This window comes from Sinohyriopsis cumingii, chromosome 8 (assembly GCF_028554795.1).
Source record: "Sinohyriopsis cumingii isolate HCF-2022 chromosome 8, ASM2855479v2, whole genome shotgun sequence".
Taxonomy (NCBI): domain Eukaryota; kingdom Metazoa; phylum Mollusca; class Bivalvia; order Unionida; family Unionidae; genus Sinohyriopsis; species Sinohyriopsis cumingii.
The window spans coordinates 61,893,668-61,914,949 of record NC_142968.1 but is presented as its reverse complement, the minus strand read 5'-3'; the positions used below and the strand labels follow the sequence as shown (position 1 = coordinate 61,914,949).

The 21,282-nt window shown below is 35.4% G+C and overlaps 1 protein-coding gene across 2 annotated transcripts in view; it reads left to right on the top strand.

Moving 5' to 3' along the window:
- LOC149793666 (uncharacterized) overlaps window positions 1–21,282 on the top strand; it is a 64,860-nt gene that overhangs the window by 30,020 nt on the left and 13,558 nt on the right. Inside the window, exons 4-7 of one of the 2 annotated variants that reach the window (XM_089967651.1) lie at window positions 133–879; window positions 8,058–8,981; window positions 15,606–16,619; window positions 19,490–20,608. In XM_089967651.1, coding sequence (XP_089823777.1) covers window positions 133–879; window positions 8,058–8,981; window positions 15,606–16,619; window positions 19,490–20,608 — 3,804 coding nt within the window. Of the gene's footprint in view, window positions 1–132; window positions 880–8,057; window positions 8,982–15,605; window positions 16,620–19,489; window positions 20,615–21,282 lie in introns of both variants that reach the window. The other variant, XM_089967650.1, reaches the window with a different exon arrangement.

Below are 21,282 nucleotides of genomic sequence, written 5' to 3'. Positions count from 1 at the left end.
ATAAGAAGTAAATGCAGTTTCAAATGCATGTGTAACAATAGTTTTTAAAAAAATTATAATAATTGTTAAATAATTGCTAAACTGAATATGATTTTTGTCTTTATTTCCATTGTGTTTCCTTTTCTTTTCCAGAGTGTGGGGCTGGAATGTATGGCTACAATTGTGAGATGCCGTGTCCTAGTAGTAATTGCACAGATAATAAATGCAACAGATATACAGGAGTTTGTACTCTTGCATGTAAAGATGGTTACTACAACAACTTCTGTAATTCTTCATGTCAACCTGATTGTGCCCGATGTGACAGAAACACTGGTGTGTGTCTGGAATGCAAGAGTGGTTTCTATGGAAAGTTTTGCGAGTTACAGTGTAGCACGAATTGCAAGAGTAACAATAATGGCATTGTTATATGTGAGCAAGCTGCTGGGCGTTGCCAGTCAGGATGCAAACCATATTATTATGGAGAGCAATGTAACAAGGAGTGTATGCGTTGCCTAAAGGGTTCATGTAACATGACAACAGGTGTGTGTAATTTGGGATGTCAGGGTGGTTGGAATGGAAAGATGTGTACAGATCAGTGTAGTAGGACATGTGGAAATATAACCGGGGCTCCAGAGTGTAGCAGAGATACAGCTGCTTGTCTCAATGGTTGTAATGCAGGTTTCTATGGAGACAAGTGCCAGAACCAGTGTAATGCAAACTGTGTCAGCAGACTCTGTTACTACAATAATGGTACATGTAGCTCAGGATGCCGTGGTGCATATTTTGGGGACATGTGTAACAATGAGTGTCATCAATCATGTGCAGATAGCACCTGTGACAGAAGAACTGGACTGTGCCCAGGTTGTGGACTAGATCAGTCTCCAAACTGTCCAACCAGAGGTAGATATCATAGTTTATATGTATAACCCGAACTATAAAGTGTGTCGAACCAATTGTATAACGTACCAGCAGGGTCAATGCAGTTCGTTCTACTTGTACATTACGCATTTGCAGATCTGGATTTATACTTATTGGTTATTATGGTTTATGTACACCTGCAGTGGATTTTATGATTTGTTTAGTTAAATAAAGTCCTGGGGATAAAGAAACCAAAATATGACAAAGTTAGTAGACTTTTTCTCCCGTCTTTGATGTATGTGGGATGAGTTAATTCAAGTTTTTCATGTACTTGTGGTGTTTTTAGTAAATAATGTAACACTGGCTTTTTTGGGACGGTCAGACTGGTTTTAAGCAGATTTTCCAACCATTTGATTGAATGTTATAAAGATCTGTAAAACTGTCTCTGTTTCCATAACTGCAATGAAGATCTGACACTAACGCTTCTGGTTTCTTATCGTCTATTCTTCTATTCATTAAAATCATAAAATATACTGCTGGTTTTTACTGAAACAAACAATAGTTTGGTAAATGCTATATATTATTGCTATCAAACAAGTAAAACGTATAGTGTGGTTTATTAACCTGTTCGTTGTGGGAATTAGTTTTAATCTTAAGATAGACTATTTGGTTCATCCTAACTCTTCAACCATCAGTTTTAATTGGCTGGAAATAGTTTCCTTATTTTTATCATTTTTACATTTTTATGTAAATTGGTAATTGTTAAGTAGTTAGTAAACCATAAAATGGATTGGTATACTAGTACATTTGCCATATCTAAATTATTGGTTCTTGGGTTTGATTAAACAGTAACAGACTATATTTACATGGAAGCTGTAATTGATATATTTTACTTTTCTTGTAAGACTTTTTCCCAATAGTCAAACAGTTTTTAAAAAAACAAAATGTACAATATATACTCATGTACATGTCAGATCCGACTGCAAACTGCATATTGATCTGCTATTGTATAACGTATCTGGGTTTATGCAGATTATTTGTAGTAATCAGTAGAAAAAAACAACATTGTACGCTGATCTGCTGCCAGATTATATGACAGTAGATAAAAGGCCATGTTGTTTGCAGTTTGACCCGACTTACAAGCTTTCTAAACACTGTGAATGGTTGGCGTCATATTACCAACAGTTGATGTGGGATAAAGTTGACCGTCTTAGCGATATAAATATGACCTTAAGTGCAGCAGGTTCTGAAAGTTAATATCATACGATGAGTACAGTCTCAGAAAATTATCAGATTATATGTATTTTAATTTAATTATCAACAACACTAAAATATGATAATGTTTCTAATTAATATTAGGCTTCCCGTACGAAATCATAAGCCTGTATCATAGGCGTACTACAGGCGTATTCTGAACCTAAACTATGGGTTCTCTTTTGCTTATGAGAATATGAGAAAAGTGTAATACTAGCGTATCTCAGCCGTAACACAAGCGTATCGCTGGCGTAATACTAGTGTACTTTATTCGTACACAGAGGCGAATTATTTAAATTAGTACGCCTGTATTCAAATACATCAATGTATTACAGGTGTAAATCACAGGTATAAAACATATTCAAATACAAGCGTAAATCTCAGGCATGAAACATATCGAAGTATTTTACAGACGTAAACCATACAAAAGTACAGGAATATATTTCAGGCGTAAAGCAAACCCCAAATTACAGGCGTTAAATATTGGCATAAACCAGACCTTGAGTATGAGTACATTTTACAGCCATTTCAAACAAAGCGTATTATGCAAGAGGCGTATTATTTGGAAAATATACATCCAGGCAATTTACTCATGAAGCAATGAACATAGACAAAATAGAGGAACAGTGTAGTTGATTTTAATAACATCATAACACAAATACAGTTGCTGGAATAATAATTCATTGCAATACAGCCTTGTTCTTTGCTGAACAAAGATGTTTTATTGCACTCATCAAGTTTTGTATACATTTTCTTCTAATATAACTAACGGTTTCAGTCACAGCTTCATTCAAATCAGTCATGGATGGGTTTGCTATTCCACATTTACTACACCATGCATTCGCATATTCTGAAATAAAGATATTTGTGGTAAGAAAATGAATTTAATTCATTTGATGAAGAAAGGAGAAATATTAATGCTTAATTTATGCATTTGATATCATTTGCAGTGTATACGTTACGAAAACGGATGGTTGATTTTCTTGTTTAATGACACATTACACAGGTCATTGGCTATATTATGTATTATATGTTTTCTTTGCTTGTGTTACAGCAGATGGGACATTTGCACTGGGCATGTTATGGGTGTTTTGTGTTGGATTATGAAGTGATGATAGAGCTTCTAGTATGTAGCATGTTGGCTCTTTTGACACAAACAAATTATTTTCCCATGGAGTTGACTGCTGTGTATGGTTCTCTTGAGTAGTATGTACCTTGAAGTAAAAAATGGATTAAGTAGGTTTATTCCACCAAACAATCAAACATATATTGAAATCTTTTTGTAAAACAAATTTTAAAAGGTTTTCTGTTGACATGATTATTGCCTTCTTTGTTGACTGTATTTGTTACTTCCCTTTCTGGCAAGGTAAGCAGTAGTTGTATTTATTATTGTATGGAGTGATTATATATACTATTCATTTAATTTAAAAAAGGGTTTTGAAAATGATTTTAAATAGATACAATAGGTGTGATTAATCTATTTTTTAAGAGCTAAAGCAAACCTGGTAACTTTGTTCTTTCCGGATATGTAGTTTTATTAATATCCTGTTGTATGAACCTCCACGTTTCTGTGAATGGTGTATCCTCTAGTGAATCACTGCTGACTGTGGAAGGGATGGAATTCTGGTTCATGTTTATGAGTGCTGTCTAGAGGATTTCTTTGGCTGGTTTTACAGGCCGCAAAAGCTTCAATGTTTTGTTTCTGAGCCTTATTTGATGATGGTGTCACCTTTTCTTTTTTCTTCCTTACAACTTCATTCCCTGCCTCTTTCTGTGTTGTACGTCCTCTCAATTTCTCCGTCTCTTTTCTCGCCCTCTTTTCATAGGCATGAATATCTCCAGTGTTGTTTGATATGTCAAGCACAAACATATCATCTGGATTTTCTCCTTCATACTTTGGCTTGAAGGACTTGACAACAGATTCATAAGCTCCTATGCTTCATTATCAAGAACAATTCATCTTTTATAAATGTCTTTTTTATCATGTCTGGTTTATACTTATTTTTTCTTCGTTTACCTAGAAATGATTTTAATTACTTCTATCTATAAATATGAATCAATTCAAGAAAAGTTGCAAAAATATGTACATGCAGAAATAGTAATAATTGTCTCAGCACCCGTGCTGCAGTGGCAAATTATGACTGTTCAGGTAAGGTCTCACTGGACAGTTTATCTGGTGAATTCGCATCCAACAATGACCAATTACAGAAATATGAGAATAATTTTACACTGAAGATACAAATAAAAACAAAATAATGATTTTTGTAGAAAGCATGCATGTGACATTTGACTGCAGTAATCAGGTTGATTCCTGATGCTATTGGTGGTTTTTATACTTAACTAACACTGCCACCAACCCCTAAATGTTACATTCATTTTTGACAAGAAAAAGCTACATTGAATATTTTTCTGTGAAAGGCAGCTAAAAGAATCAGTATGTGCCTTATGTATGAATACAGTTCATCCCTCAACCATCTAGATTTTTAGATATTTACCTCTGTAGCAGACACAGGTAAATACGTAAGCCAAGTAAATTATTTGCAGCCCAAGTTACGCATTTGATATCCAATGCTCATCTAACTGTGACAGGCAGTCACCAACAAGGCAGCCAATTTCCAAGCCTAACTCAAAGTAAATCTAAAACATATTTTAGATTTAGCTTATGTGTGAATTTATAGATGCTAGGCTTGTGATAATTAGGTTCATGACTTCTACCTTAAAAATTCGGTATGTGTGTGTCAAAATACTGAACTATACAGTGAGACCTAAAGCACCATTGCAGTGTCTGTAATCTGATATTTAACAATCACCACAAGGGTAGTTTTGAATAAAATGTTCTTACCTGGTTTTTAAAATTCTAAGCTTCTCAGTCAACAATTTCCTATAATGGCATTTTCTTTAATCAGCTTATAATGGCTGTTACCCAACGTTGATGGTCAGACAGGTGTTAGATAAATTCCTCATAATGTACAATACTTAAGAATGTGTTTACTTGCATATCTGCAAAGTATACAGTTGTGTTATCTTCATACCATAATTAACATTCATGATAATTAAGAACAAAAAAAAAAAAAAACCTAAGATGTAACTAGATGGCAAGGACAACCATTGACTAGATTGATTATATGCAAAGTGGACATAGGTTTTTACTTACCACCTTTTTTTACTATAACTCCACTAAAGAACTTGCAACCCCATTTACCTCCATTTCAATTTTTATAGTGAACTCAGTCTTCATTTTCAGAGAAGGATTACTTTTTGATACAACACGAAATGTTTCATCTTCATGAAAGTAAATACAAGCAAACATTGTTTATATTTTAAAAATGCTAGTCTTAGACTGCCAGATTTAAAATTACAGTGATGATTTCAAATTTTGAACTACTGATGCATTATGGGATTCATAGGGTCCTCCTGAGGGGTTTTGAGTATTTTTAAACAAACTTTCATTGTAGAATGGATTAAGTGCTAGTCAACTTTATACTCAATTTGTGAAATGTATTCATTGTTAAATTCTGTCTTTGAGGTAATGATTTAGAACTTTCAATAGCTTTATAAATATAATTGTTGTTTTAAGAATTAATGTACCTCCTTAAAGTGGCCTCACACTGTGACCTCAATCTGGGGGAAACAAACTGCCGTAGCTTCATCCCATAACAAGTTACTGCAGTTTGGTATTATTTATTATGGGCATGTGTTTTTGTAATTACTGGCCAGTAGAACTGAATAACTAGATTGTGTGAAATTGGACAAAATGGCTACCCTAAGTTTCAAAAGAGCAAGAATAGGACCATATATCAAGAAAAGAAAAGAAAAAGTAGAAGATACTAGAAACTCAACACTGGAACCTAATGAAATGGATCTAATGATGTTGGCACAACATTATGCCATTGAAATACCTGCGCCTGATTCACACCTCCGTCACCAAGCTCAACCTCTGACTAAGTAGTTTTGAAACCATGTAACTCATAAAAGAACATTCGGATCAGGTTGTGACTTTTATACAAAAATTCTGTATGGTTAAGATTACAAAACAAGTAAAAAAAGTCAGATAGTTTTATTACTTCATCCACTGTAGGAATATTAATTTTGCAAAAGATTTTGCTTGTGCCTTATTTCACTGAATGAAAAGTCAATCCTTTCAAGAACATTGAAATTATTGGATGGGTTTCATTCATGTTCTGTTATTGTAAGAAGGTGCTATTATTATTATATCTACTGTATTTTCTAAATAATGGTTTATTGTTAGCAAATTACGTGTGGTGCATGTTTGGTGGGACTTTGGGACAACATTGTTTTAAATCAGTTGAGCAATAATATTCTGTCAATATTTGCAAATAAATCAGAGCAAACATTTCTTGTTAGTTGAGATTAAGCCATAACATATAATTTGCTCTTTTAATTCACGAAATATATCTCAATATTTAAATCAATTTAAGATCTATCTTTAAGGATCTGTTACTGATTTTTACGTCTATATATATAAATATATGTTTCTTCCCTCTAATTTTGCCAATTATCATTCATATGTGCAACATTGATTTTTGAGTATTTGTTGTTGATCATAATTTCTTATCTCTTCATGTATTAAGGTTAATGTGTATCAAATCCGAACTTTGAATACTTACCAGTTATACTTCGATTTTTGGCAAGCCTATATATTGGGTTGTTGGTATAGTGAAACAAAACGGATTTGGATACTCGAACATTTAATAGTTTTAGTACATTTCAGCATTCAATTGTCTTTGTATGTCATTATCAAATAGATTCATGCATATACAAAAAGATTTAGCTGTGTCATTTATTTGAGACTTCTCAGTAGACTGGAATAAAACAAAGTGATGAAATACGCCTCATGGTTTTTGTCAAAGTTATATTTATGTATATGTCTGTTATTAGTCAATCAACAAATGGCTGTTACCACACTGGTGTTGGTATTTATTATCTGATTTGATCAAACTTGGAATGTTTGCTTATATCATAAAATTCTTGGATAAGTTTGAAAACAAACTTAGTGCACAAATAATGTTCAAAATAAGAATGCATGCTAATATCATTAGGATGTTAATGGAATTTTAAAAAAATTGAGATATCAACATCGTGAAAAGATATTACTTTATCTTATTGGCGAGATAACATTTAATTTGATTCAGTTTTGTTGAAACTGTAAACACGTTTATATCATCAGGTTCTTAACTGTGTCAATCATGAGCAAGATGGAAACGAATTAATGAGTAGATGTTACATGTGATTGACTGTGCTTGTTTCCACTCTGAAAGCAATATGGCTGGTCCGATTTTGATCAAATCTTGGATGAGTCCCATAATGAGGAAACTCCATTGATATGAATACTATGATCTTGTATTTGGCTGATGTTATTACTAATCTGAAAGTTTTATTTATCTATATGATTTAGAATATGAGCCTATATGATGAAGATATCACGAGAGTTTAATAATGTACAAGATATGTTCATATTTACTGATGTGATGTTAGGCATGATTGACTGAGTTTGCAACCACTCTTTAGATTGTATTTCTGATACAAGTTTTAAAAAAATTAAGATTGGGTAAATATACTAATATCATTAAAATCTATAATGTGCTTTTAGTTTGAGCATGATCATGCACATCAACGAAGTGAACTTGCCTTTAATTGGCTGGGGTTCTTATCACATCAGAGACTATATTTATGACCCCATTTTAAACAGATTTTGTAAATAGACTAATATCATCAAGACGTTGGATGATTTCATTATGAGAGGGACTTATGGATAATTATGAGGTTAGATTGCATCTTATTGGCTGAGAGGTTTTACCACTGTGTAGATCTGCAATGATTTTAAGCAAAGTAGTTACTGGATGGGAATTGTTGATCACCACTCTCAAAAGCTATACTTTAATGTTATATTGTAACTAAATAAAAAAGCATATTTAGAATTTAACCTTTATACATTTTTGTTTCAGAATGTGCCCCAGGAATGTGGGGAACACAGTGTGCGGAACGCTGTCCCAGTATGAGTTGTAAGAATAGAAAATGCCTTCACAGTAACGGCACCTGTTACAATGGCTGTGATGGTGAATATTTTGGAAGTTATTGCAGGGAGCAGTGTCGCTGTGTGAATGGCACATGTGACTGGCGTGATGGAACTTGTAGTTGTTCAGTGGGCCGATATGGCATTATCTGTGATGGAATCTGCTCTCAAGGATGTAAAGACACTGCATGTGATCAGATGACTGCAAGATGTATGTTTGGCTGTAAGCCTGGTTATTATGGCACCTCATGCAACATAACCTGTGATAAATGCCATAATACTCTCTGCGATGGTGGAACCGGAAACTGTATTATTGACTGTGTAGACGGTTACTATGGTCAGCAATGTCAGTCCCAATGTCCAAGTAATTGTGTCCGCTGTGATAGAACCACAGGAAAATGTACAACTTGCAATGAAGGTTATTATGGCGAAACATGCCGGAAACAGTGCAGCCCAAGGTGCAGTAATAATTCAGGTGGTGAACTGAATCTGTGCGACTTTAATACAGGGTACTGCGTTGGAGACTGTACAATAGGATGGTATGGAAACTTCTGTGAGAGAGAATGCAGCACACGCTGTAAGAATAAAAACTGCATGAATGATACTAATAATTGTCTTGAAGGCTGCATACAAGGTTATTATGGCACACATTGTGAAAACACATGCAACTCCAACTGTGATGATGGATTGTGTGACACTGTAACTGGCAACTGCAACAAGTGCAAGATTGGTTTCTATGGTGATCAATGTGATTTGGTATGTGTGTATAAATGTCGAGACGGAACTTGTGACCCAAACAATGGAAGATGTCCTGCTTGTAATGCCAACCCTATTGATGCAAACTGCCCATATTCAGGTATCATTCTTTACTTATTTAAAATGTTTCCCTTTATCACATTAGAATGCTTGTAAAATTGTAGATACATGTATGTCTTTAATTGAAGAATAATAACATAAGCATACTAATAATCTATAATAGCATAAACATAATAATAATCCATAAAAATTAATTCTTTTTCGGCCGAGCAACCCAAACAATTTCAAGGAAAGACCAGTTGTCTCATCTTCCCCTGGAACTTCCAGTACACACAGAGCCCTACTCACCGCCTTGAGGAAAAGGTATTGGCGCCAAGTCTTTAATGCGTTCGAATGGGAAGCAGCCACACTGATGCCTTCAATTACGTCCACTACCTTCTCTCATTTGGAGGAAGAAATCTGACACTTTGATAAGGAGGAACCTGACTTGTTCCCAAATCTGTCCATTGTACAGTCCAAGAGGATTATGTCCCACTGTGATTTACATTACTAATTCATTTTGTTTCTTTTTAAGAACAAAGGATGTTCAATATAGACTCTCAAGGGTTTCAGACTGCAAGTTCCAGCACACGTTAATTTGTTCAGTACGTGACAGTTGCACCTTGATTAGCTAGAGAGACCTGACTCCTGCTCTCAGATAGAATCAGTCTTTTGTTTTGTGGGCTTAGAAAACCCCACGAACCTTGCACTCAGAACTGGTGTTGATCGCTGATCGCCTTAGCGTCTGAGAGAAGATGGGGCCAGCTTTATGTCATGTCAATCGATACTGGTTGTCTTCAATTTAAAGGCAAATTCAGATCTGTCACTCCTCTTTGGCAGTGGGATTTTTAGTTACAAATAAAAACAAAACACTACATCTTACACTTTCATGTTCAAAATTTGCTCCAGCAATAAGGAGATTATTAATAAATTGCACACATTTATCATAGCCTGATGGCCCAGAAAGTATATACATGGTGCCAGACTTTGACGTAAGGTAATTCGAGCTGAGTGGAAGGTATATGGTCACAAGTACCAGTGAATTCATCACATTCACCGGTCATATCTTACCCATTACAATCCAGTGATCATCGTGTGCCGATTGAAGATTAGTGTTCCCTGGTAATTAAACAGAGTCTTTTAAGTAACGGGAATGGTTCATACAAGGCCCCCCCCCCCCCCCCGTTTTCACTCTACCGTCTGTTCTGCAGGAATGGGAATAGACTATCAGATCAGATTCTTCTTATTATCCTAATGAATCCATACGGAATGTGGGACTTCCATTGGTCCTTTATGCCTTCATTGACTATTGGACCTTTACCCCAGATTGGAGATGATGCTGAAACTTGTGGAAAACCATCAGCCCCTCGTCAGGTGGCATCAAGCAGGAAAACTAGAGACGTGACATCTATACCATCTAGGAAAGACCAATGGTCTCCTCTTCTCCATAGAGCTTCTATTACTCACCGCGTGGAGTGTACTAGATGATGACGATGTTCAGTCTATCCTCATTGTCTCCAGTGTGTTCGATATGGAAGCAGCAACATTGATACATCCTGTCAGGCCCACTGTCTCCTCTCAGTTGAATGAAGACGAAGAGATATGGTCCCGTTATAAGGAGACGTTTACCGACCTTCCTTATGTAGACATATGCCTACACAGTAAATGAAGAGTATTTCCAGTTTGGTAAGATACCAGGGATGCAAACTCAATCAGACGTACCAGTTCTTCCTCATTCGTTCACAGTTGTAGAAATCTCAGGTTTCTCTGGCCAATATAATGCTCAGCAACTTGGAGGGTGGCCTTTTCCTCCATGAACTCTGGCTCGAGCTACGTGGTAAATTTCCCAAAATAATCCATATTAAAACAACCCAGTTGGATGCTGGATCATCCCAAGTGGGTATTTCGACTGACGTCTAGGCCTGCATTCTGATGCAAATTGAAGCAAATGAACATAAAATTTGGTCGTAAATCACCATATTTTCTCATGCCGACATCTGCTAGCGTGTTTAGTATGCTGAAGGAGGCTTTAAAGACTTCATCCCCATTTCAACATGTGCTGGAAGCTGTAGCTACAACCTTCCGACATTCACTTTCTGTGTCTGGCTCTATTGGCTCTATTGAAGACACCTTTGCGCATCTACCATCGTGGTCTGTGTTTTGTTCACAATTCTTCACTCTGTGGTAGGACGTATTGACATGAAAGGGATGATGTTTTACTGCACAAAAATTACTAAGCTTCTAAATACTAAATGCTAAATAGCACCTAGTTAAATATAGTTAAAAACCACACCCACTTCCAAATATATGTTACACTTTCATTCAAAATTCAACAATTTATCTGACACAAAACCATGTTAATAAATTAAACACATTTAGCATTGCCTGCTGGCCCCTTAATTACAGATATGGTGCCGTGCTTGCTGATTTTTGCTAATTTGACCTTGATTATAAAAATGTATACTGTTAAAGACATTTCATGAGTATCTGACCAGTATTGTTACTTAGCACAATATCATATATGTAAGAAGATGCTAAAGATGTTGCCTAAGTTTGAAGTCTTTAGTTTGAGGATGGGTTTCCTTGAACATCTTCATGAGCACAAAACCAAAATGTTAAATTTTGTCTGCTGTAAGCTTTTTCTCTATCCCTCACGTGGTGAAGTTGGCAGGGAATACATAAATTAGCTATATTCATCTGTTTTCGTCTATCCATCAATCCCACTTTTATTTCTGGAGCACATATCCAAACCATCCTAAATATCTCTATGAAACATGCAACACACAACAGTGACGTGGCCCGTATGTGCCTTTTGTTTATTAGAAATCATTCATTTCTATATACTGTTGATATTTTAGTTCACTCCATTAATGAATTATTTACATTTTTGTTAAATGAAAATACTGCATATTACACCAGACATCTTCAAAATGACGTAATGTTGTACTAACTGCATTTTTTAAATATATTAATTTCAATATATATTAGCTTTTATATATTTAATTGCTCCTTCTTAGATGTTTCAGTGGAAAAAAAACTTCATTCAGTATTTGAGATGGGTTTCTTTTGTTACGTTTAAGTCACGAATATTACAGTTTAACAACTTTTAAGGAATTGAAATTATTATGTAGATACTGACTTAGAAAATAATTTATTTTAACCTTTTTATTCCATAAAGAAAACTGATGATTCTTATAATGATGTTTGTTTAACGTTGACTTTAAATATTAGTTTTGAGGTAATTATTTTAAGTTTTAATATTTTTGAATACCAAGAAGGTTACGTTTTGTGTGTGGTTATTTAGGTAGCGGACAAGTAAACTTGGGTCAGACATATAATGTGTCGTTGAACCTAACCCTAATGTATGTGTACTATTGTTGCTCTAAGAACTCATGTATCAGATGTTTGATTCGAGTCCAAATATGAGACTTCACTAGTTGAAAAAATAAAGAGATGACTCTCATTTAAATTAAATTTTCCTTACAGCAACCACTGGGGATCTCATTTGTTCTCATATATCATTCAAATGTGAGATTTATACCCAAGACAAATTTAGAAACACAAGGTCCATTGTTGTTATATCACCTGCTCTTATTCAAAGGATTTAGCAAGTTATACTTATAATAACTACCGATATTTAGCTCCTAAATGGGCATTTTATTTTATACATACAGGTCAAATTATTTCATTTCCGTTTCAAATCCAAATATGGGTATCAAGAATAGATACATCCATTTGTCACATGCAAGAGGTTTTATTTTTCATTTAAGTTAACTTTGCATTACTATAACAACACAGGGTCATGTTCTCTCCCTCTCTCTATCTCATATAGATTTGCTTACTATTTTAAAGGAGACAATTCTCACCAGAATATTCTGTTCAAAATTATATTAATTTTGGACACACTGGATACCAACCCCGTGTTTTAATGACTCTCGATATGTCGACCTATTATGCGCACAGCTTTGCAAAAATGTAATGTTTATCCATCGGGCTTATATAAATGAAATATATTACTTTGGACTGTTTCTGTCAGCATTTCAGTCGAGTAATTAGGTCAGGTTTATAGCTAGTTTTACAAAATTCAACGTAACAATGGCAATAAATGGCAAGAGATATTATGAAAACTAAACCGATCTTGTAAAAACAATTAGTAAAGTTCAACATTCTATTAAACATAAGCTATTATGCGGAAAAGAAACAACAATGAATAGGATGTAATGTGTTTACATCGTCTTGTTTATGGGGAAGAATTACTAAAGAATTTAGAAACAAACTATACTCCGGAAAATTTATTGTGAATGCTCTTCTAGTGGCAAGTTGACACGTTGTGTAGCAATCGAAAATGTATGTGTGGGACAACTTCTTGCAAAATTGTAAACTTGGATTAAAATGCAGAATATTTATAAGGTATACTTTCCATCTTTTATATAATGCATTTTTTCTATGAGTCTAAAAGATACATAGTAAATAGGACTTTCTGGGTTAAAAATTTAAGGTCATGAGTGGATCTTCATGATGACATTTAGAAATCATATTTTCATATGCCTTTCGAGTCGAAATGTGGGATATTTTTGTACGCTTTATGAATATCAGATTTTTTAATTAAAGCACAATCGTTCTTTCTTGATGCAAAATGGATTTTTGACCCGAAATAGCATGTGATCCAATGTGTACAGAAATGACGTATCGTTGCGTAGAATTACCCGACGCGCAGAATTGACCGACATGGTGTTATATATATATATATATATATATATATATATATATATATATATATATATATATATATATATATATATGAAAGAATGAGAGCCTCAGTGATTGCTGTAAGGCAAATGTACATACATATATACAATAAGTACTTAAAGACTTAAGGGCAATGCTTTCGTGTCATCTTCTTTTAATAAATTATTTACAAGCTCTACTAATTAAAACTGCACCATTAGTTACCTTAAACATTTGAATTTTCATACCGTGACACAGTTTGCTTTCTTTTCTTTGAATATTTATAACCCATTTTCCTGAATTAAAGCGACTGACAGCCAAGGTTATAATCGCTAGGCAAGATAATACTATGTGCTGAATTGAATACTGTGTTCTGATTTGTCAGTCACTGTAATCTAATCTTGACTTTCCAAGCTAAAATGTATAGTTTTAAAGAACATAAACTACATCCATGAGCAAATTACGTGTCTTACCATTGTAAAATGTGATACTATTTTGCCCTCGTATGGGTGTTATTACGATGTTATGGCCATAAACTAAGTATCAGAAAGAAGCGAAACCAACAAGTTTTGTAAAATGTAACAATTTAATTATCAAAGTTATAAATGAATATGTGAGAGGACCTTAAAGTATTATGAAGTGATTCAAAAAATCCTATAAAATATCAATGAAAATCAAAAAGAATGAAAAGTTCCGTATAAATGTTAACACCGGAAATGCACTTGTCCACCAGAAATCATGACTTTGTACCAAAACAATTTATCCAGAATAATATTAGTCCATGTAATTAGCATTTCCATTTTCCACTGAATAAAATGTTTTTCTTCTCTAATAATATCTAAGTACAACATAAGATACTTCTTCAGACTTACAACAGGAACACAAGACATGAGGATGACTCCAAAATTGGAATCAAACAGACTGCTCAGTTCTCTCCATATATACACCTTCTAATACGACTATATTTCAGAACATACACCACATGATATATATTACCAGTCAATTTATCTTTAAATTGCTTACACATGTGACCTTCCCCCAACCAATGGGAAGTTACTGAATACTTCTAGAAACGTTAAAACCTCATCAGCCAATGAAAATGTACCCAAAGTTGTAATTTATGACTTATTAGCATCATTAGTATTAAGTGTCAACACATCCGTAAGCATCTATTTATAGACCCTATGTAATTTTACACCCGTAACAGACCCTAGCCCATAGGCAAAATCTAACAAACGATAATCTGTACAAGTTACAGTCATGAATACATTTTTAAAGCATTAAATACAATCACCTGTCAGGAGTCACAAAAAATATAGATATAAATAACAGTGTGTATGCATATTCCCTGACTTGGCCAGCAAGAACGTTGTCAATGACAACATCTCCTAGTGCTACAGTCCAAACTGACTCTGTCACTTTGTCATATTTTGTCCTTAATTTGGTACATTTAGCAGCCCTAACGTGTAACTGTAATTTTAATACAGAGTTGTGTCTTCAAATAACTTTGCAAATGTTTTTTTTTATGAGCTGCAAATATAATTGAACATTTTTAAATGATCTATTTACACACATGTAAAATATAATTAATAAGTGAGTATAAAATTAGAAACAAAAAAATCGGCATTTGGGCCACATTTATTTGACTCATTTCTCAATAGTTTACTTGACTGTTTTTTTAATTTTTGTTCTATACTTACTTAATCTTGTTTGATGATGTTTTAATGTTAAAATTCATTAAAATGTTTTCAAAATTGTTTTCCGCACATTTATATCTGAACCTTTTTCCTCTGAAATGCTCCTTAAAGTTCCATTTGATAAAAATGAATATTCATCTCTCTCTGTGTATGGCATAATGATAATTGAGAGCTTGATAAGAGAAGTTCATATATAGAGGGACTTTGTTTGATGAGTTGCTATGCAATAATATCTACTGAGAACGAATCATCTCTTACAGATTGTCCAGATGGAACATATGGATCGCACTGTCAGTCATCCTGTCCTTCACATTGTTCTTCCATCATATGTACGAAGGAAAATGGAACCTGTGCTGGAGGATGTAAGACTAGTTTCTTTGGGGCGCAATGTGAAGGTGTTTGTAAATGTATCAACAATGGTCAATGTAACCCTAACACTGGATCCTGTTTGTGTCTCTCTGGTTACTATGGTGACAGATGTGAAATTCCCTGTTCAAACTGTGAGCTCAGTTCATGTGACAGTATTGGAACATGCACATTTGGGTGTGTGGATGGTTACTATGGCACCAAATGTACCCATAAATGTGATGCAGTTTGTGCAGCGTGTGATCGTAAAGATGGATTTTGCACCATATGCAAACCCGGGGAGTTTGGTTACAGATGTGACCGTAAATGCAGCACTCATTGTTGGCCTGGTTCTAACACTACTACATGCAGTATAGCAACCGGTCAGTGTGACAGTGGTTGTATAGATGGATGGTATGGGTCCAACTGTGACAAAACTTGTTCTAACTGTGTTAGTGGAAAATGTGACACTCAGACAGGGTTGTGTCTTCTTGAGGGATGTAAGGCTGGTTGGTGGGATTCATACTGCACTGAGGCATGTAGTGGTCACTGCGCTGGTGAGACAAACCCAGCCTCCTGTAATACTATGACAGGTTTTTGTGACAAAGGATGTGTGACAGGGTGGTACGGGTCAAAATGTCAGAGTAGATGTAGCTCTACTTGTCTTAATAATAACTGCATTGGCAATGGATTCTGCATAGATGGATGCGTGGCTGGTTTTTATGGAGATTCCTGCCAGTCTGTGTGTAGCCAACGATGTCAAGGCAAGACTTGTGACAAGAATTCTGGTAATTGTGCTGGATGCGAGCCTGGTTACTATGGTACCGTGTGCGAAAATGTGTGCATACAAACATGCTTGACTTCTGGAACATGTGAACAAGTCGGGACGTTGGCGGGCAAATGCCGATGTGAGAACAGTAGTGATTGCGGTAAGACATCATTTCTCTTCTTTGCAAAAATATATTTTTTCAAATTAATGGGACAATGAGGTTTTATAACCATTCACATATGATTCTGTGTACAGGAAAATAACAAAAGATTACAAGAATAGCAATTGTGTATGGCAATGAAGATAATTTTGTGTGCACACATACTTATTTGACGACACAGATAGGTGAACTTGTCGGGCTCATGACTGGCCATTGTCCTAACCCTGTTGATTGTGATAAGTGTCATAAAATCATAATGATCTATCTTCCTTCTAAAAGTAAATTCGTAACTTAATAGGAAAACATAGCTTTACAATTATTCACATACAATGTTGTCTACATCAAAGGAAAAATATTAGAACATTTTCAGGATTTTGCTAGCCAGCATAAGAACCAGAAGCATGGATGGCAAAAAAGACAATCGGAATAGGAAAAGCTCCAAGACAAGCCATTAAATACTAATTATGTTATTAAGTCTGTTCATATTATTTTGATTTCAAAATGTATCATTCTAAGCGGGCTGATAAAGAAATGACTCGTCAAAAATTGCCTTACAGAACAGTTTGTCTGTCTGCCTGCTGTGTAGCTCAGTTGGTACTGTAAGGAATTTGGAAAATGTATAGTGAAGATGGGGATGGGAGACAGTAGCTGAAAAAGTTTTGGTTTCACAGTTAAGCCAGTAAATAAGGTCTGCATTGATACCTCACATAATGACCTCTGTTCCTCTTAGTTGCAATGAAGAGGGAAATATTTGTTCCTTTGATAAGGTAATGTTTACCACCTCTTAAGCGTGGAATTGTGCCCGAAACCATAGATTACACAGTCAAATAAGATTCGTTCCAGCTTGGAAATGATACCTGTTTCTTCATCGTTTATTCGTGATTGTGGAAATCTCACAGAGGTTTTCTACGGGCTATGATATTGCTGAGCAACTGCAAGGGCGATCCATTCATCCCTATATTTTGTAACATACGGTCTCTATCTCACGCTACCTGGTAAAGTCCTAACGTAATTTACCTTAAGCCTCGTCATTTGGATGCCGAATCATCTCAAATGGGAATTTCTATTGACCATGGTCCTGACTCCTCATTAAAACAAGTGGAGCTATTGAACAGAAAGCACGGTTGTTTGTCTCCATAGCTTATCATCTTGACCTTTACTCAGAAGTTTTGAACTGGAGTATGAGTCGTCTAAAACAGTTTCATAGGGACATGGCCAAAACCTTAGTCTGCTATGAGCTTTTTCTGTTTATCTCCCACTCAGTGAAGTTGATGGGAATACAGAAATGTGTTACATCCAACTGTCATTCCATTCATTTGTGGATGTCCTTGGAGTTTGTATATATGATCTAATTTCAATCAGAATTGGAGGCTTGCATCATCAAAATCTTGGAAAAGTCTGATAATGAGGGTATTAAAAGTAAAATTCATGGGATCTTGAATCTGATTAGCCCACCTTGGAATCCATGTTCGCTGATCCGGTGATGATCAGACATGAACTATTGCTTTCGTCATTAAGATGTTCAAGTAGTAGAATAAAAAGCAAGATCCACACTCATAAGGTGGATAACTTTGTATCTGATTGACAGAAAATGCATTCTTTAGGATTTAATTTTGTCAAACCTAAGATATGCTTATATCATCAAAGTTCTTGGTTGAGTTTGATTATGAGTGACATGCTAATGAGGTGATCTCACATGTGATTAACTTTGCTCATATCATTGGTATCATGGATGTGTTAGGTAATTACCACGATCATAGCACATTAATGATGTATTTTGTACCTGATTGATTGAGTTATTACCACTCTGGAGGCAATGTTTCGGATTCATCCTTTTGTAATGAAACTTTGTATAAATTCTTTGATCATTAAAATTTTGGATGAGTCCCATAATGAGCAAGATTTATGGATATTAATGAGGTGATTTTGTATCTGGCTGAGGTTCTTACCAATCTGGAAGTCTGAAATTATTTTATCTGATTTTTCGCAGTGATAGAATACAGTCATATATGATCAAGATTGCACAACATTTCGATAACATGCGAGATATTTGCACATTAATGACGTGATCTTGCATTTGAATGGTTGAGCATGCTATCACTCTTAAGACAGTATATCTGATCAAATTTTGAACAAACTTGGTAAATAGGCTTAAATCAGCAAGACGTATAATGTGCTTTTATTATAAGCAGCATCTATGCATATTGTAGCTGAACCTCTCTCGACTACACTACCCTGAGGCTCGCTATCTCGGGTTAAGTAGGATAGGTCTTTGTATTTGGAGTGATACACCGCTGTATCTATCTGAGGACTGGTGCTCCAGCGCGCGACAGATTTCTACCCCAGCGGCATACCAGCTTATTCCTTTATTTTTTTTGTTCACTGGATCGTCGACTGTGTCGCTGACTGAGTACCTGAGTCGTCGACTGGGTGGTATTTCTGTGTAGACGACTGGATTGCCGAGTCGTTGACGAAACCAAAATTACTGTCCATGGGTTTTTCTCATTACAATCTTAATGAAGTTACCATGCATGTGATTGGCCGGGTTTCTTACCACTTAAGAGACTTTTTTATGACCTCATATTATTAAGACTTGGTAAATAGGTTAGTCTCGTCAAATTGTTGGATGATTTTGATTATGAGTGGGACCTATGGATATTTGTGATATGGTCTTGCATCTAACTGGATGAGGTTTTGTACAACCCTGTATCTGTAATAGGATATGATGTAATTAATTACTGGATGGGAATTGTTGATTATCAATGTTTAAATGTTTCTCTTGTACAAAAGAGTTAAATTAGGTAATTTTACTGTTTCATTGTAACTGAATAAAAACATTTTGATTTCAATCATTATTTTTTTGGTTTCAGAATGTGACCCGGGACTGTGGGGGGAACAGTGTGATCAAAGCTGTCACAGTCTGAGGTGTAAGAACAGAAAATGCCTCCGCAGTAATGGCACCTGTTACAATGGCTGCGATGGTACATATTTTGGAAGGTATTGCACGGAGCAATGTCTTTGTGTGAATGGCACATGTGACTGGCATGATGGAACATGTAGTTGTTCAGTGGGCCGATATGGCATTATTTGTGATGGAATCTGTTCTCAAGGATGTAAAGACACTGCATGTGATCAGATGACTGCAGGATGTACGTTTGGATGTAAGTCTGGTTATTATGGCATCTCATGCAACATAACCTGTGATAAATGCCTTGATACTTTCTGCGATGGTGGAACTGGAAACTGTATCACTGGCTGTGTAGATGGTTACTATGGTCAGCAGTGTCAGACCCAGTGTCCAAGTAATTGTGCCCGCTGTGATAGAACCACAGGAAAATGTACGACTTGCAATGAAGGTTACTATGGTGATACATGCCAGGCAAAGTGCAGCCCATACTGCAACATGGATTCAGATGGTGTCATCACCTGTACTCAGTCTGTAGGAGAATGCACCTATGGATGCAAGGCATATTGGTTTGGACCAGCGTGTAACCAGTCATGTAAGAATTGTAAGGACGGAGTGTGCAATCGACAGACAGGACAATGCACGGCTTGCGAGGCAGGGTACTATGATAATCTGTGTAATCGGCAATGTTGGGAGAATTGTAACACACAAAATGGACTGAAGCTGTGTAACTTTAATACAGGATACTGCATTGCAGGATGTAACATAGGATGGTATGGAAATTTCTGTGATAAAGAATGCACCACACGCTGTAAAAACAAAAACTGTAAGTTTATTGATGGCACATGTCTTGAAGGATGCATGCAAGGTTACTATGGCACGAATTGTGAGAACACATGTAATCTCAACTGTGATAATGGATTGTGTGACAAAGTAAGTGGCAAGTGCAACAAATGCAAGGTTGGTTTCTATGGCAACCAATGTAATGGGTCATGTGTGTATAAATGCCGAGACGGAACTTGTGACCAGAGCAATGGAAGATGTCCTGCTTGTAATACCAGCCCTGCTGGTCCAAACTGCCCAGGTTCAGGTATCTGTTGAATTTGTTATTTTTTCTATTGTTTTACATTAGCATGCTTGTCAATTTTATGACAGATGTATGTCTTCATTCGAAAGATATTTTGACTGTTTTATTATGCTTTCATTTAATAGTCAAAGATTTCTCCAGTAAAAGGAAATGTTTAATAAAATGCACATATTTAGTACAGCCTGATGACCCTACAATTATATTCGTGATCATGGTGTTAGTTAATTTACTCTGAATGTCAAACATGTAGTGTTACATACACTTCAGGATTAGCTTACTAATAATAGCAATTAAACAATATCATAGAAGTAAGAAAATTCTAAAGATGTCTGCTGTTAAAGTCTTAAATTTCAGCACCGGTCTCCTCAAACAGCTTCATCACCACAGAGCCAAAAACATTAATTTTGCCTGCTTAGAGCTTTTTCTTTCTCCCCCATATAATGACGTTGATGACGTCCATCCATCTGTTATTCCATTCAACAGTGTCTATCTATATGTTCATCCCACTCTCATTTCTAGGGCATAACTCAAAATCGTTCTAAATATCTATATGATAAATTGTATGGTTTGAAGTACAAGACATAACCTCTTCTTTTTTCATTGAATTGTCATGCACTGCTTTATGTTAATTAATCACAATGGCTCGAAGAAGTATATTCATTTCTAAGTTG